This window comes from Triticum urartu, chromosome 7 (genome assembly GCF_003073215.2).
Source record: "Triticum urartu cultivar G1812 chromosome 7, Tu2.1, whole genome shotgun sequence".
Classification (NCBI taxonomy): domain Eukaryota; kingdom Viridiplantae; phylum Streptophyta; class Magnoliopsida; order Poales; family Poaceae; genus Triticum; species Triticum urartu.
In genome coordinates this window covers 82,644,697-82,662,171 of record NC_053028.1, presented here as the reverse complement: position 1 = coordinate 82,662,171, position 17,475 = coordinate 82,644,697, and the positions used below count along the sequence as shown (strand labels likewise).

At 45.3% G+C, this 17,475-nt stretch overlaps 1 protein-coding gene across 1 annotated transcript; it reads left to right on the top strand.

Moving 5' to 3' along the window:
• Positions 1-11,248: 11,248 nt before the first annotated feature.
• On the top strand, positions 11,249-16,130 carry LOC125518429 (U-box domain-containing protein 70-like). The gene is made up of 11 exons (XM_048683269.1): positions 11,249-11,398; positions 11,983-12,387; positions 12,533-12,551; positions 13,150-13,235; positions 13,354-13,416; positions 13,510-13,733; positions 13,805-13,871; positions 14,191-14,310; positions 14,559-15,083; positions 15,242-15,988; positions 16,119-16,130. Exons 1-11 carry the CDS (start codon positions 11,249-11,251, stop codon positions 16,128-16,130), a joined length of 2,418 nt encoding a protein of 805 aa, XP_048539226.1.
• The last annotated feature ends 1,345 nt before the right edge of the window (positions 16,131-17,475 follow it).

The following is a 17,475-nucleotide window of genomic DNA, read 5'->3' as shown; positions in this document are numbered from 1 at the left end:
GAGAATTACAGGTGTCTCCAAAGGTAGATGTTGGGTTGGCGTATTTCGAGATTAGGATTTGTCACTCCGATTGTCGGAGAGGTATCTCTGGGCCCTCTCAGTAATACACATCACATAAGCCTTGCAAGCATTACAACTAATGAGTTAGTTGCGAGATGATGTATTACAGAACGAGTAAAGAGACTTGCCGGTAACGAGATTGAACTAGGTATTGGATACCGACGATCAAATCTCGGGCAAGTAACATACCGATGACAAAGGGAACAACGTATGTTGTTATGCGGTCTGACCGATAAAAGATCTTCGTAGAATATGTAGGAGCCAATATGGACATCCAGGTCCCGCTATTGGTTATTGACCAGAGACATGTCTCGGTCATGTCTACATTGTTCTCGAACCCGTAGGGTCCGCACGCTTAAGGTTACGATGACAGTTACATTATGAGTTTATGCATTTTGATGTACCGAAGATTGTTCGGAGTCCCGGATGTGATCACGGACATGACGAGGAGTCTTGAAATGGTCGAGACGTAAATATTGATAAATTGGAAGCCTATGTTTGGACATCGGAAGTGTTCGGGTGAAATCGGGATTTTACCGGGTTACCGGGAGGTTACCGGAACCCCCCGGGAGCCATATGGGCCTTCATGGGCCTTAGTGGAAAGGTGAAAGGGCTGCCCATAAAGGCTGCGCGCCTCCCCCCTTCCCCTAGTCCTATTAGGACTAGGAGAGGTGGCCGGCCACCCCTCTCCCTCTTTCCCCCCTTGGGGAATCCTAGTTGGAATAGGATTGGGGGGGGAGTCCTACTCCCGGAAGGAGTAGGACTCCTCCTGTGCCCTCTCCCTGGCCGGCGCCCCCCTCCCCCCTTGGCTCCTTTATATACTGAGGTAGAGGCACCCTAGAACACACAAGTTGATCCACGTGATCTATTCCTTAGCCGTGTGCGGTGCCCCCTGCCACCATATTCCTCGATAATACCGTAGCGGAGTTTAGGCGAAGCCCTGCTGCTGTAGTTCATCAAGATCGTCACCACGCCGTCGTGCTGATGGAACTCTTCCCCGACACTTTGCTGGATCGGAGTCCGGGGATCGTCATCGAGCTGAACGTGTGCTCGAACTCGGAGGTGCCGTAGTTTCGGTGCTTGATCGGTTGGATCGTGAAGACGTACGACTACTTACTCTACGTCGTGTCATCGCTTCCGCAGTCGGTCTGCGTTGGGTACGTAGACAACACTCTCCCCCTCGTTGCTATGCATCACATGATCTTGCATGTGCGTAGGAAATTTTTTGAAATTACTACAAAACCCTACAGTGTTGATCATAACACCTCTATTAAGATGCTTAAAGAAGTTATTTTTCCGAGGTTTGGAGTCCCTAGATATTTAATGACTGATGGTGGTTCATATTTTATTCATGGTGCCTTCCGTAAAATTCTTGCTAAGTATGATGTTAATCATAGAATTGCATCTCCTTATCACCCATAGTCTAGTGGTCAAGTAGAATTGAGCAACAGAGAGATCAAATTAATTTTGCAAAAGACTATTAATAGATATAGAAAGAATTGATCCAAGAAACTTGATGATGCAGTATGGGCTTATAGAACTGCATATAAAAATCCTATGGGTATGTCTCCATATAAAATGGTTTATGGCAAAGCATGTCACTTACCTTTTGAATTAGAACATAAGGCATATTGGGCTATTAAAGAGCTCAACTATGATTTCAAACTTGCTAGTGAGAAGAGGCTTTTTAACATTAGCTCACTTGATGAATGGAGAACCCAGACTTATGAAAATGCCAAGCTGTTTAAAGAAAAAGTTAAAAGATGGCATGATAAAAGGATACAAAAGCGTGAGTTCAATGTAGGTGATTATGTATTGCTATACAACTCTCGTTTAAGATTTTTTGCAGGCAAACTTCTCTCTAAATGGGAAGGTCCTTACGTTATCAAGGAGGTCTATCGTTCCGGTGCCATAAAAATCAACAACTTCGAAGGCACAAATCCGAAGGTGGTGAACGATCAAAGAATTAAACATTATATCTCAGGTAATCCCATAAATGTTGAAACTAATGTTATTGAAATAGTAACCCCGGAGGAATACATAAGGGACACTTTCCCGAACGTCTCAGACTCCGAAAAGGAATAGGTATGTGGTACGGTAAGTAAACCGACTCCAAAACAGTACTAATGGCAATATTTCTTTGTTTTGGAATATTTAAGAAAATAGGAAAATAAGAAGCAGACCGGAAAGGACACGAGGGTGGGAGGGGCGCCCTACCCCCCTAGGCGCACACCCTGCCTCGTGGGCACCTCGTGCCTTCTGCGGACTCCGTTTTCTTGCACGATACTTCTTTTGGTCGGTAAAAATTCATTATATAATCGCCCGAAGGTTTTGACCACCGTATCACGCAAAAATCTCCTGTTCTTGTTTCGAGCTGTTTTCTGCCAAGGTTGTCAAGGCCAAGCATCATGTCGTCTCCCTCCTCCTCCAACAATGAGGGAAACGATGCTTGGCTAATGAAGATAAAGCTGAAGAGGGAAGAACCTATGGAGATCAACAAGGATGAAGGGATCAAGAAGGCCATGGAGGACCAAGTTCCGGCAGCAGAAGACATCCTTCAAGTTGATCACAATCTTCTTACCCCAACTGGGATTGAAGCTTTCAAGATGATTGAGTTAGCTCGTATACAAAACAAGTATCTCACACGTAAAAATATTTTGTTGAAGGAGCATATCATCGCACTCAAGGGCATTATCCACAAGTTGGAGGACCTCCTACGCTCGATGTGCGACTATCCATCATCAACAACTCCACCTTCTTCACCAACAAAGAAGAACTGAGTATCTGGTATGGGCACTCCCCTTGGCAACTGCCAAGCTTGGGGGAGTGCCCCGGTATCGTGGCACCATCACTTTTATCTTTACCGTTTTTCTTAGTTCAATACTTTTGATAATATCTTAATCCAGTAGAATAAAGTTTTAGTATGATTTAGTTGTGAGTTTTGCTTTATGATCCTTCTATGTAATCGAGTCCGTGAGCTATCTAATAAAGATTAGTGTTGAGTCAAGGGCTTTATTATTTTGCTATGATCTCGAGGGAATTAAATTAAAAAAGAGAAAGAATAAAAAGAAACAAAGAGATCATATGGATCTTATGGAGAGTAATGACTTCACATATAAGAGTATGATGAATAAAAGTTGAGAGTTGACAAACATAGTTTTGGTCATCGTTGCAATTAATAGGAAGTAATAAAGAAAGAGAGGTTCACATATAAATATACTATCTTGGACATCTTTTATGATTGTCAGCACTCATTAAAGTATGACATGCTAAGAGTTGACGTTGGACAAGGAAGACAACGTAATGGGTTATGTTTTCTTACATCTGAGATAAATTATATTGTCATGGATCATCCAACATGTTGAGCTTTCCTTTCCCTCTTATGCTAGCCAAGTTCTCTACACCAAGTAGAAATACTACTTGTGCTTCCAAATATCTCTAAACCCAGTTTGCCATGAGAGTCCACCATATCTACCTATGGATTGAGTAAGATCCTTCAAGTAAGTTGTCATCAGTGTAAGCAATAAAAATTGCTCTCTAAATATGTATGACTTATTAGTACGGAGAAAATAAGCTTTATACGATCTTGTGATATGGAAGAAATAAAAGCGACGGACTGCATAATAAAGGTCCATATCACAAGTGGCAATATAAAGTAATGTTCTTTTGCATTAAGATTTTGTGCTTCCAACCATAAAAGCGCATGACAACCTTTGCTTCCCTCTGCAAAGGGCCTATCTTTAACTTTTATCGTGTACCTTACATAAGAGTCATGGTGATCTTCACCTTTCCTTTTTACATTTTATCTTTTGGCAAGCACAATGTGTTGGAAAGATCCTGATATATATAGCTAATTGGATGTGAGTCTTCATGAACTATTATTGTTGACATTACCCTTGAGGTAAAACATTGGGAGGCAAAACTATAAGCCCCTATCTTTCTCGGTGTCTGATTAAAACTTCATACCCATAAATATTGCATGAGTGTTAGCAATTGTGAAAGACCAAAAGATGGTTGAGTATGTGGACTTGCTGAAAAGCTCTTATATTGACTCTTTCCTATGTTATGATAAATTGCAATTGCCTCAGTGACTGAGATTAGAGATTGTTGGTTCTCAATGAAGTTATGATTCATACTTGAAATTGTGATTGAATTGTTACTTTGGCATAAGAGATCAAATGACAATATATATGTTGCTGTTCTAAGAATGATCATGATGCCCTCATGTACGTATTTTATTTTTATCGATGCCTTTATCTCCAAACATGTGGACATATTTTTCGATTTCGGCTTTTGCTTGAGGACAAGCGAGGTCTAATCTTGGGGGAGTTGATACATCCATTTTGCATCATGCTTTTACATCGATATCTATTGCATTATGGGCTGTTATTACACATTATGTCACAATACTTGTGCCTATTCTCTCTTATTTTACAAGGTTTACATGAAGAGGGAGAATGCCGACAGCTGGGATTCTGGGCTGGAAAAGGAGCAAATATTAGAGACCTATTCTGCATAGCTCAAAAAGTCCTGAAACTTCACGGAAGCTATTTCCAGAATATATAAAAAATACTGAGCGCAAGAAGTTCCAGAGGGGGCCACACCCTGGCCACGAGGGTGGGGGCGCGCCCTACCCCCTGGGCGCGCCCCCCTGCCTCGTGGGCCCCCTGGTGGCCCTCCGATGCCCATCTTCTGCTATATGGAGTCTTTCATCGAGGAAAAAAATTCATAAGCAAGCTTTCAGGACGAGACTCCGCCGCCACGAGGCGGAACCTTGGCGGAACCAATCTAGGGCTCCGGCAGAGCTGTTCTGCCGGGGACACTTCCCTCCGAGAGGGGGGGAATCATCACCATCGTCATCACCAACGATCCTCTCATCGGGAGGGGGTCAATCTCCATAAAAATCTTCACCATCACCATCTCCTCTCAAACCCTAGTTCATCTCTTGTATCCAATCTTTGTATCCAAACCTCAGATTGGTACATGTGGGTTGCTAGTAGTGTTGATTACTCCTTGTAGTTGATGCTAGTTGGTTTACTTGGTGGAAGATCATATGTTCAGATCCATTATGCATATTAATACCCCTCTGATTATGAACATGAATATGCTTTGTGAGTAGTTACGTTTGTTCATGAGGACATGGGAGAAGTCTTGCTATTAGTAGTCATGTGAATTTGGTATTCGTTCGATATCTTGATGAGATGTATGTTGTCATCCCTCTAGTGGTGTCATGTGAACGTCAACTACATGACACTTCACCATTGTTTGGGCCTAGGGGGAGACATTGGGAAGTAATAAGTAGATGATGGGTTGCTAGAGTGACAGAAGCTTAAACCCTAGTTTATGCGTTGCTTCATAAGGGGCTGATTTGGATCCATATGTTTCATGCTATGGTTAGGTTTACCTTAATACTTCTGTTGTAGTTGCGGATGCTTGCAATATGAGTTAATCATAAGTGGGATGCTTGTCCAAGTAAGGACAGCAACCAAGCATCGGTCCACCCACATATCAAATTATCAAAGTAGTGAACGCGAATCTTATGATCATGATGAAAACTAGCTTGACGATAATTCCCATGTGTCCTCGGGAGCGCTTTCCTTCATATAAGAGTTTGTCCAGGCTTTTCCTTTGCTACAAAAGGATTGGGCCATCTTGCTGCACCTTATTTACTTTTATTACTTGCTACTCGTTACAAATTACCTTATCACAAAACTATCTGTTATCGATAATTTCAGTGCTTGCAGAGAATACCTTGCTGAAAACCGCTTATCATTTCCTTCTGCTCCTCGTTGGGTTCGACACTCTTACTTATCGAAAGGACTACGATAGATCCCCGATACTTGTGGGTCATCAATGCTCACTAGTTGAGCTATTCTCCTCCATCTTCTAGGCAAAGTACTGTCAGAGGTCTTATACCTCTTGACATGGGCATGAGTATGAAATACCAATTTCAACTCTTGGAACATCTTATATGCTCTGTGGCATTCAAAACATTTTTGAAGTCCCGGTTCTATGCCATAAAGCATGGTGCACTAAACTATCAAGTAGTCATCATACCGAGCTTTGCCAAACGTTCATAACGTCTGCATCTGCTCCTGCAGTAGGTCTGTCACCTAGCGGTGCATCAAGGACATAATTCTTCTGTGCAACAATGAGGATAATCCTCAGATCACAGAGCTAGTCTGCATCATTGCTACTAACATCTTTCAACATAGTTTTCTCTAGGAACATATCATAAATAAAATGGGGAAGCTATTTGCGAGCAATTGATCTAAAACATAGATATTCAAATACTATTAGGACTAAGTTCACGATAAATTAAAGTTCAATTGATCATATTACTTAAGAACTCCCACTTAGATAGACATCCCTCTAATCATCTAAGTGGTCACGTGATCCATATCAACTAAATCATGTCCGATCATCACGTGAGATAGAGTAGTTTTCAATGGTGAACATCACTATGTTGATCATATCTACTATATGATTCACGCTCTACCTTTCGGTCTCCAGTGTTCTGAGGCCATATCTGCATATGCTAGGCTCGTCAAGTTCAACCAGAGTATTCCACATGTGCAAAACTGGCTTGCACCCGTTGTATGTGAACGTAGAGCTTATCACACCCGATCATCACGTGGTGTCTCGGCACGACGAACTGTAGCAACGGTGCATACTCAGGGAGAACACTTATATCTTAAAATTTAGTGAGTGATCATCTTATAATGCTACCGTCGAACTAAGCAAAATAAGATGCATAAAGGATAAACATCACATGCAATCAATATAAGTGATATGATATGGTCATCATCATCTTGTGCCTTTGATCCCCATCTTCAAAGCACCGTCATGATCACCATCGTCACCGGCTTGACACCTTGATCTCCATCGAAGCATCATTGTCGTCTCGCCAACTATTGCTTCTACGACTATCGCTACCGCTTAGTGATAAAGTAAAGCAATTACATGGCGGTTGCATTTCATACAATAAAGCATCAATCATATGGCTCCTGCCAGTTGCCGATAACTGTGTTACAAAACATGATCATCTTATACAATAAAATATAGCATCATGTCTTGACCATATCACATCACAATATGCCCTGCAAAAACAAGTTAGACGTCCTCTACTTTGTTGTTGCAAGTTTTACGTGGTTGCTATGGGCTGAGCATGAACCATTCTTACCTACGCATCAAAAACCACAACGCGGTATAGTGATTGCTTTTTGATCTTCAGAAAGAACCATGTTCATTGAATCCGATTCAACTAAAGTTGGAGAAACTGACATCCACCAGCCACCTGTGTGCGAAGCACGTCGGTAGAACCAGTCTCGCGTAATCGTACGCGTAATGTCGGTCTGGGCCGCTTCATCCAACAATACCACCGAATCAAGAGTCAACTAGTGACAGCAAGCAATATGTATGTACCCACGCCCACAACTCCTTTGTGTTCTACTCGTGCATATAACATCTACGCATAAACTTGGTTCTGATACCACTATTGGGGAACGCAGTAATTTTAAAAAAAAATCCTACGCACACGCAAGATCTATCATGGTGATGCATAGCAATGAGAGGGGAAGAGTGTTGTCCACGTACCCTCGTAGACCGTAAGCGGAAGCGTTATGACAACGCGGTTGATGTAGTCGTATGTCTTCACGATTCGACCGATCCTAGTACCGAAAGTACGGCACCTCCGCGATCTGCAAACGTTCAGCTCGGTGACGTCCCACGAACTCTCGATCCAGCTAAGTGTCGAGGGAGAGCTTCGTCAGCACGATGGCGTGATGACGGTGATGATGATGCTACCAGAATAGGGCTTCGCCTAAGCACCACTACGATATGATCGAGGTGGATTATGATGGAGGGGGGCACCGCACACGGCTAAGGGATCAATGATCAACTTGTGTGTCTATGGGGGTGCCCCCTAGCCACGTATATAAAGGATGGAGGGAGGAGGAGGCCGGCCCTCACAGAGCGCGCCCAAAGTGTGGAGTCCTACTAGGACTCCCTAGTCCTAATATGATTCCACCTCCCACATGAAATAGGAAAAAGGGAAGGGAGAAGGAGAAGGAAGGAAGGGGGCGACCCTTTCCCTAGTTCAATTCGGACCAGTCCCCGGGGAAGGGGCGCGGTCACCCTTGAGGACTTTCTCTCCTTTCCCGTATGGCCCATTAAGGTCCAATACGAATTCCCGTAACTCTCCGGTACTCCGAAAAATACGCGAACCACTCGGAATCTTTCCGATGTCCGAATATAGCCTTCCAATATATCGATCTTTACGTCTCGACCATTTCGAGACTCCTCGTCATGTCCCCGATCTCATCCGGGACTCCGAACAAAATTCAGTCATCAAATCACATAACTCATAATACAAATCGTCACAGAACGTTAAGCGTGCGGACCCTACGGGTTCGAGAACTATGTAGACATGACCGAGACTCATCAATGGTAAATAACCAATAGCGGAATCTGGATGCTCATATTGGTTCCTACATATTCTACGAAGATCTTTATTGGTCAAACGGCATAACAACATACGTTGTTCCCTTTGTCATCGGTATGTTACTTGCCCGAGATTCGATCGTCGGTATCATCATACCTAGTTCGATCTCGTTACCGGCAAGTCTCTTTACTCGTTCCGTAATACATCATCCCGCAACTAACTCATTAGGCACATTGCTTGCAAGGCTAGTGATGTACATTACCGAGAGGGCCCAGAGATACCTCTCCGATAGCGGAGTGACAAATCCTAAGCTCGATCTATGCCAACTCAACAAACACCATCGGAGACACCTATAGAGCATCTTTATAATCACCCAGTTCCGTTGTGACGTTTGATAGCACACAAAGTGTTTCTCCGGTATTCGGGAGTTGCATAATCTCATAGTCAGAGAAACATGTATGAGTCATGAAGAAAGCAGTAGCAATAAAACTGAACGATCATTATGCTAAGCTAATGGATGGGTCTTGTCCATCACATCATTCTCTAATGATGTGATCTCGTTCATTAAATGACAACACATGTCCATGGCTAGGAAACTTAAGCATCTTTGATTAACGAGCTAGTCAAGTAGAGACATACTAGGGACACTCTTTTTGTCTATGTATTTACACATGTACTAAGTTTCCGGTTAATACAATTCTAGCATGAATAATAAATATTTATCATGATATAAGGAAATATAAATAGCAACTTTATTATTGCCTCTAGGGCATATTTCCTTCACGATCCTCGTCTTGTAATGGACGAAACAGAGCAAGGACGAGCCTCCCGGCCATCGCACTGGAGGCCGACGGCCTTGGCCCTCCTAGCCGCGGCCACCTGCCAGGGGCAACCTCTCCCCGTCCTGCTCCAGATCTGGGCAGGGACGAACTCCCTACAAACCGGCCGGTCCAAGGCAAGGCGAGGCGAGACGAGGACGCATGCCCACCTGGCCGTGATCCCCTACCCCAGGCCGGCGATGGCTACTCGAACGGCGACAATGAGGCCCAGCTGGCGGCGGCACAGATCTTGGCCGAAGGCGAGAAGAGAGGGGAGAGGGAGGATCTCCCCGCCGCCCGGGGCTTTGCCCGACGCGTGGCTGACCAGCGGCAGGGAGGGAAGGGTTCTGGTGGCGGCGGCACCAGGCGCCACCTGTGTCGCCCGAGGTGGACAACGAGGGAGTTGTTCCTTTTTTTTTCTCGCTTCCCCTGGATCCCGATCCGATCATAAAGATAGATACATAGTTTCATAGACAACTCATATATTCAAGACACATTAATAAATAAAATTATAAACCATCAAAAAAATAGACACAACGTTCCCTATAGACAAGTCTCGTATTTAAGGCACAACATTAATAAATAAAATTATGAACGTGTCTAGATTGCCTTTGAGACATCTTGAGTGTGGAGACTCAGATTGCCGGCCCTACGGGGCAGAAAATCCAAATTTTGGCACGGACTGTTGGACTAATTTTTTTTGTGATCGAACATGTAAAAAATAGCCATAGTTGCTTGCTTTTTTTTGGTTGTGATTGGGGACTGATGCGATCCGGCGCTCATGTTGTGATCAAATGGACTTGAATTTTAAATTGCCCGTACTAACGAACATTTAGGAAATAAGAGCAATCTCAAAAGGCCAATTCATTTTGTCCGTCTGTGTCCGTTTGGATCAGCACGGACAAAAATGGCGGCCCAACGTGCCGACCCAAATCTAAATCACGTCTGCGTCGTGTCCGCGCCGACGCATTTGCGGCCAAAATTTGCGCCCCAAATGCATCGGCGTGGACGCCGAACGGACGCTTCGCGCGCCTTCCCGTTGTCAGCCGCGTCCCCACGGCCGTCCAACTACCCGCTGCCCATGCAGTCAGCTTTAATTTATGACGATGGGCCCACGCGTCAGCGACGACGCTCGTTCTTTTTTAAGCCGACCACATCTGCCATCCTTTGCTCTCTCGTCGCCGGAAAACCCTAGCCACCACAACCACAGCGAGATGAGCCTCTTCTCTGGTGCCAGTGGCAGCAAGGCCAAGGGCAAGTCCCCCCTTTCCCCTCAGAGTTCCTCCCGCCTTGGCCGGCGCCGGCGCCTCGCCGGCAGAGACAGCGCGTGAACGTGTCAGTGCACCAGGCGGAGTGGCACTGTCAGCCTCTGCCGTATGCCGACGTGACGCTGTCGCACGGCTGGCATCTGGATCCAGATAGGATCCTAGTGCCGGCGACGCCGCGGTCGGCTCGTGCTCACGCGGAGGAGGTGCGGCGCCGGCGGGCGCTGCTGACGCCGGAGCAGCGCCGCGACCCCGCCTATGCAACCGACTCGCCCAACTGGGCGAGGTGGTTCGCCTTCGTGCACAAGGAGACGAGGCGATGGGGCGTGCGCGAGGTCGACCAAAGGTCGCCGCCACCGGCGCTCGTCGTCCGCGAGGAGGACCCGGCGGCAGAGCACACCTACCAGGAGACCCTTGCGGCCGTCTATCAGGAGAGCGAGGAGGACGAGCGGCGCAGGGGAAGGCGGAAGAGGAGGCTCGGTACGAGACGGCAATGGCGCAGGCCCTTGCCCTCTCCGCGGCGGGCGACAGCGTGGTGCCGCCGGTGGCCCCGCCGTCTCCTATCAAGCCGGAGCCGGAGCGGGAGCGGGAGCCGTCCCCCATCGAGCGCTACTCCTGGACGGGAGTAGTGCGCGAGTGGGTACGCGTCGCTGCCGGTCTGGATGGGAGCGACGTCGGCGCATGAGGCGGCGTACCTCGAGCATTGGCGTAAGATCAGGGTGGCCGAGGAGCGCCGCGACGGCGAGTACCTCGAGATGCTCGAGCGCGATCTCGAGGAGGAGCAGCGCCAGGCCGAGGAGGAGGCGCGCCAGGCCGCACCTGCACAGGACCCCCCCCCCCCGCGCCGGCACAGCCTGACATGACGGCGCTCTGGAACACGGCGTTCGCCTGGGCCGGGCTCTCATCAACCTCACGGACCCCGAGGACGACGACACCTAGGGTAGTGCGCCGCCTCGTAGTTTAGGCTATTTTTATTTTTTTAAATGCAAATGTGGACATGTGGACTCTCGCCGGCCTTCATGGCCGGCTTTAATGTTTAATAAATGTTGTTTTTTTAATATGCATGCGTTCATTTTTTTTGCGCCGTCAAAATTGGTTCAGTCCAACGTTGGGTGCACGTGCCGACCCAAATGCAAAAGCGGATATTCGTGTCCGTCTAGCCGACCCAAACGGACAAAAAGCGGACGAAATCGCTGTCCGTTTGATTCGGTCCGTTGGAGTTGCTCTAACTTTGGATGACTGGCTTCCGTATTCGTGTCTGTAGACTGTTCTTCGGCGTTGGAGAAGGCCTAGGTAGGTAAAAATGGAGGGAGTACGTAGCATTCACTTTGTGAGCTACCCATCGTCCAGTGGTCAAATCAGCGTTGAAGTCGCTCTTTCCCGTTCTGTTCTCCAGCGGCAGCAACCCCCGTCTAGCGGCAAACACTCGCAGAGCCACAAAGGCGGCAGTTTGAAATTCAAAAAACCGGCACCACCACCGCCCGCCAGCCGAAGCGGGAGAAGGAGCCTCTTCCCCGAGACGTCCACCACGCCCGCGCCCGTCCTCCATCCTCCCCAGCCGCGCCGCCTCATGTTGAGCGTCCAGTCCCCCCGCCCCCTGAGGGCTCGCGGCGGCGATGCGGCGGTGGAACGGGGCAGGGAACTCCGCCGCGAGAGCAAGGTCGGGGCGCGGACGCGCGCCAAGCTGCGGGAGGCGGAGAGCTCGAGGAAGGAGAACGAGGAGCGGGAGCGGCTAGATGCGGAGGAGGCCGACTACCGATTCTTCTTGGAGTGGCTTGTTCTTATTCCTACATGGTGCATCGTATCGTCTACATCCGCTACATGGTGCTTGTTCTTATTCCTCGCAGGATCCTTTGCCCTTATTTTAACAAGAAATTTCTCTAAATAGAAGCATGGTCATCAGGTTTCAAGAGTACACATAGTGTAAACGTTCTTGGGAATTTCAGAATCTTAAGGCCTTGTTTGGTACTAGGGTTTTTGAGGGGACTGGTGGGGATAATCCCCACAGGGATTGGGTTTCTCAAACCTTTCACCCAATCCCTTCAAACCCCCATTTATCCTCAATCCATTAGGTAGGGGTAGCGTATTGGGTATTGAGAAAAATGCAGTAGAGTTTGGGGATTTGTGGGGAAATGTGGGTATGAAACATGTCAAATACATTAGAATCAAACGGTGTTTTGGGATATGTGGGGATTTAGGGGTTTGACCGGGACCGGGATAATCCCCACCAATTCTCTAAAATACGCTAGTACCAAACAAGGCCTAACTGCAAACAGAAATACTAGTAAAAGGTACTCCCTCCGGTTCATTGACTACAAACACTTTTTCTATTTCGTTCCAACAATAGCAAGTCAATAATTAGGGGAGAAATCAATCAGGGGCTAAATTGGTACTACTACTCAATCTATCATTGGTTCACCAAAAGAAGTGGACAGCTGCTAGCAATCTATGTTCTTTCTTCAAGCATGATACACCCAGATCCGTTTAGTGGTGTGCCTCTTGCTATTGTGACGTACAACTTCTGCTTCTGGAATCTGAATATACACTGCTATACATGTTGCAGGCAATGAACTCTTCTACACCAGAAGATATCAGGAAGCAGCAGCTCACTATACCGAAGCTGTGAACAAGAATCCAAATGAACCTGCAGTAAGGATTTGGCTTACAGTGATTAAACTTTATATTCTATCTGAAGGCACCTTTAGCTCATTCGTTAAATTTGGTTCTCCGTTCAAGTTAGATGAGCCTCTGAATATTATAAATTCAGTCACATAACATATCATTTATGAGCTGTCTTGTTTGTTTTACATTTTACATCATTGACTGGAAGGTATGCTCCGGAGGGCATAATTTTTTATTGGCTCCCTGGTTACTGTAGTATTTTACTTTGATGATAGTGATACTTTTATGATTGGCCATCCAGGTGTTTAGAAACAGAGCTCAATGTCACATCTTTCTGGGAGCTCTGCCCCAAGGTCTGGAAGATGCAGAAAAATGTATTGAGCTGGATCCTACTTATTTGATGGGTTATCTCTGTAAAGCGAAGGTTCAAGCCCTGATGCAGAATTATCAAAGTGCTATGGCAACATACATAGAGGGTTTGAAGCGTGATCCAAACAGTACTATCATAATTGATGGCTTTAAGAGGTAGCATTCCAGTCCTCTGTTTGCCTTGTTGACATTATAACATGAACTGACATTTGTTTTTGTTGGACTAGATGTGTGACATGCATTGAGAAGTTTAAAGGCGGTGACGTTGGGATTGTGGATTTAGAAGACATTTTGGTCAGTCTCTTCCATCATTATTTGTTTCTGTTTAATTTTTCCATACATATTTCTTGCATGGATGGTTCACCGTGACTGTGGTAATCCTTGTGCAACAGGAAACAAAGAAACTGTACCTTGACTGGCAATGAGAACCTTCTAATTAGTAGTTAAACTTTAAAAGGACCACTTAGAAATCTTAAACCATACTTATGGTGTACATGAAGCACAGCGCATTGAAAACCTGCTAATTAGTAGTTAAACTTTACCCCTTCCAAACAATCTGGTTGAGTTTTATTACCCCAAGTCACTAATTCTTTGCTCTCAATGATCCTAACAGGGAGATTGGCATTCAGACATTTATTTGTCTAATGAACTTCAAAAGTACATGGAAGAAGTTGCGGTATTGAAGACAGAAGCTTCTGATGAGCGCTTGAGGCGGATGGAATCTGAACAAACAGTAAGTTCATACCATGATGTCCTAAAAAATTTATAAATGATAAGCATTTATTTTTCAAAAAAAGCTATCTTATCTAACTGGAGGGCCGCACTTGCAAAGTAGCCCTATTGGTTATGCATGCACTCTCTAGATTAAACCAATCTTACTACTACAACTTATCTGCTGGATGCTATTTATGTCAAATGAAAGCATATTAATCAAGCCATCTATCACAGATAAATATGAATGTAAGTGTGTGAATTCTGCAGGCTAGGACATCAGAGGCAAACCAGGTGCAACGACAGAAAGAAACTGAGGAGCATCTGTCCAAAATACAACAAGAGTTGCAACAAGTCAAAGCTCGACAGGATGAGGTTGCTAATGAGCTACTGAAAGCTAATAAGCATAATGAACATGCTCAAAATCAGCTTTTGGAATCGAAAAAGTTCCATAGTGAGGAACTTCAGAAGGCCAACGAGCATAGTTTGAATCTGCAACATCAGCTCACTGAATCCAAAGAGCGGTGTAATCAGCTTCAGTCCAAGCATGATGTCTTGCTAAAGGAACGAGATACTGCACTCAAAGAGGTGGAAAAGTTACGCCGGAGAAGCACGGCGATGCCCTGCCAGTTTTCATTAGCTGAACTCGAATGTGCAACAGAAAATTTCAGTACTTCAATGAAGTTCATAGAATGTGGGGTTGCCTCGACGTACCAAGATGTCCTCCGGAACATGAAAGTTGCAATAAAGGTGCTGAGACACGATGGTCAAGGACACTCACAGTTTGAACAAGAGGTAGTTCTACTGAACTCGCTCTGAAGTTTATTTTGCCTATGTCATGCTAGAAAAAGTTGGTGATATCTTGCTTCTTTTCAGTCAAAACTGGAACTTGAATAAATTAGTGTTTGCAAAACGACTAGTTGTAAATAATTTATTTTGGATTTATGTTGCAGGTTGCTATCCATAGTAGAGTGAGACACCCCAACCTTGTAACTCTGCTAGGAGCATGCAAAGAGTCATCGACGCTTGTCTATGAGTCCTTGCCAAATGGTAGCCTTGAAGATTTTCTTTCATGCGAGGATAAGAGGCAAACTCTGACCTGGCAGATGCGCGTTCGTATTATTGCAGAGATATGTTCAGCTTTGATCTTTCTGCATGAGAACAAACCTGACCCAATTGTTCATGGAGATCTTAAGCCTGCCAACATCCTCCTTGATGCTAACTTGGTCAGCAAGCTTAGTGACTTTGGTATTTCTCATCTGCTAATCCAGTCTAAGAGCAAAAATTCCGACCATCCTGTGGAGGACCCAACATACATGGACCCTGAATATCTTGCCACTCGGAAGATGACACCTCACTGTGATGTTTATTCCTTTGGAATGGTAGTCTTGCGCCTTTTAACAGGACAGCCTCCTGTCGGTATAAAGAAGATTGTAGAGGATGCGATGAAGCAAGGTGACCTCAATTCTGTAGTTGATACCTCAGCCGGAGAGTGGCCTGATGTGCACATCCAGCAGTTAGCACACATTGCTCTCAGTTGCACTGAGCAAAACAGCAGGTACCGTCCTGTTCTTTCAGGCCAGCTCTGGACAGCAGTTGAGACCATGAGGGATGTTGCAATGTTATCTTCACAGTCATCTTCAAGTTTGGTGCCAGAGGAAAGCATCATACCGTCACACTTCACCTGTTCTATATCTCATGTGAGTAGAAAGGAACTCTATGCTTTTTCCCTATTCAGGAGCACATAAATACCCCCTCTGTCCCATAATATAAGATCGTTTTGCAAGCTAAAAATGACTTGAATGTGTCTTTTGTTTCGTCTATTTCTAGGCACTCGTGTGATGTTAGTAACTCTCTTATCTTGTGACTAATCATCTTTTGTCATCATTTCAGATGTCTTCTTAGTAAGTGGTTGTGGAAGCTGTCTTCCGGGACTGACGCCATGTGGGCGCAGATCCTCCGCAACAAGTACCTCCAAACTAAAACATTGTTCCAGGTCGCAGTCAGGCCGACTGATTCGCCTTTCTGGAAAGGACTAATGAAAGTCAAACAATCTATGTTCAATAGGACGAGATTTGTTATTGGAAACGGTACAAGTACCCGTTTCTGGGAGGATACTTGGCTTGGTGAATTACCTTCAGCCATTCAATATCCGTCTTTATATCGGATTGCTCAACGACGTGAGGTGTTCGTGGCAACGATATTCCAATCTATCCCCCTTAATATTCAGTTTCGATGGTCGCTAGCGGGCAATCGTTGGGAAGAATGGCTTCATCTAGTTAGGAGACTGATGGAGGTTCAACTTTCTCACCAACCCGATATATTGCGTTGGAAGTTGACTAGTTCTGGAGTATTTACAGTTAAATCAATGTATATTGATGTTATTAATTCGACTGCAATTCCAACTTCCAAGTTTGTTTGGGCTGTCAAGGTGCCTTTAAAAATTAAAGTGTTTATGTGGTTTGTCCATAACAAGTTATTTTAACAAAGAACAACTTGATTAAACGCAATTGGACAGGACCTACTAGGTGTAGTTTCTGTGATCGGGACGAGACGATTAAGCATTTATTCTTTGATTGCCCGTTGGCTAGAGTTCTTGGGCGGACGATCCATATTGCTTTTAATCTTACTCCGCCCATTTCTGTCAATGCTTTATTTGGGACATGGCTTAATGGGGTTGAGCCTGTTCTCGCAAGACATATTCGGGTTGGAGTTTGCGCTTTGTTATGGACTATCTGGAATTGCAGAATGATTTGGTTTTTAACAGAACATCACGGATTCATTTTTTGCAGGTAATTTTCCGAGCTACGGCACTGATCCGTTCGTGGTCGCTACTCACTCCGATGGAGGACAGGGAGCATTTGGTTACTGGATCTATCCGTTGGGAGATGGTTGCTCGCGATATCTTCAACCGGTTTGGATGGCGGTCATGTAATAGGATAGGCAATTAGTTTCCCTATCTTTTGTTAGCCAGCCGGTTGTGGCATCTTTTTTGGGCTAGTTTGTATATCTAGCCGTCTGTAGCTCTGTGTGAATTGCATTTTTTTTCCTTTTTGTTTAGCTGGAGACTGTGGAACCTTATTGGCACTTTTGCCTTTTTTTAATTAATAAGATGGCCGTATGCATCGTTCTGATGCAGAGGCCGAGGAGCCCCCTTTTCGAAAAAAAAAATTCAAGAAATCATGAA

Bases quoted from the DNA above. Each gene is read 5' to 3' on its own strand.
- LOC125518429 (XM_048683269.1), top strand. From the start codon at position 11,249: ATGGGAGCGACGTCGGCGCATGAGGCGGCGTACCTCGAGCATTGGCGT. The intron at 13,417-13,509 runs GTATGCTCCGGA...TTGGCCATCCAG, and splicing joins TTTACATCATTGACTGGAAG to GTGTTTAGAAACAGAGCTCA. The intron at 15,084-15,241 runs GTAGTTCTACTG...TTTATGTTGCAG, and splicing joins ACTCACAGTTTGAACAAGAG to GTTGCTATCCATAGTAGAGT.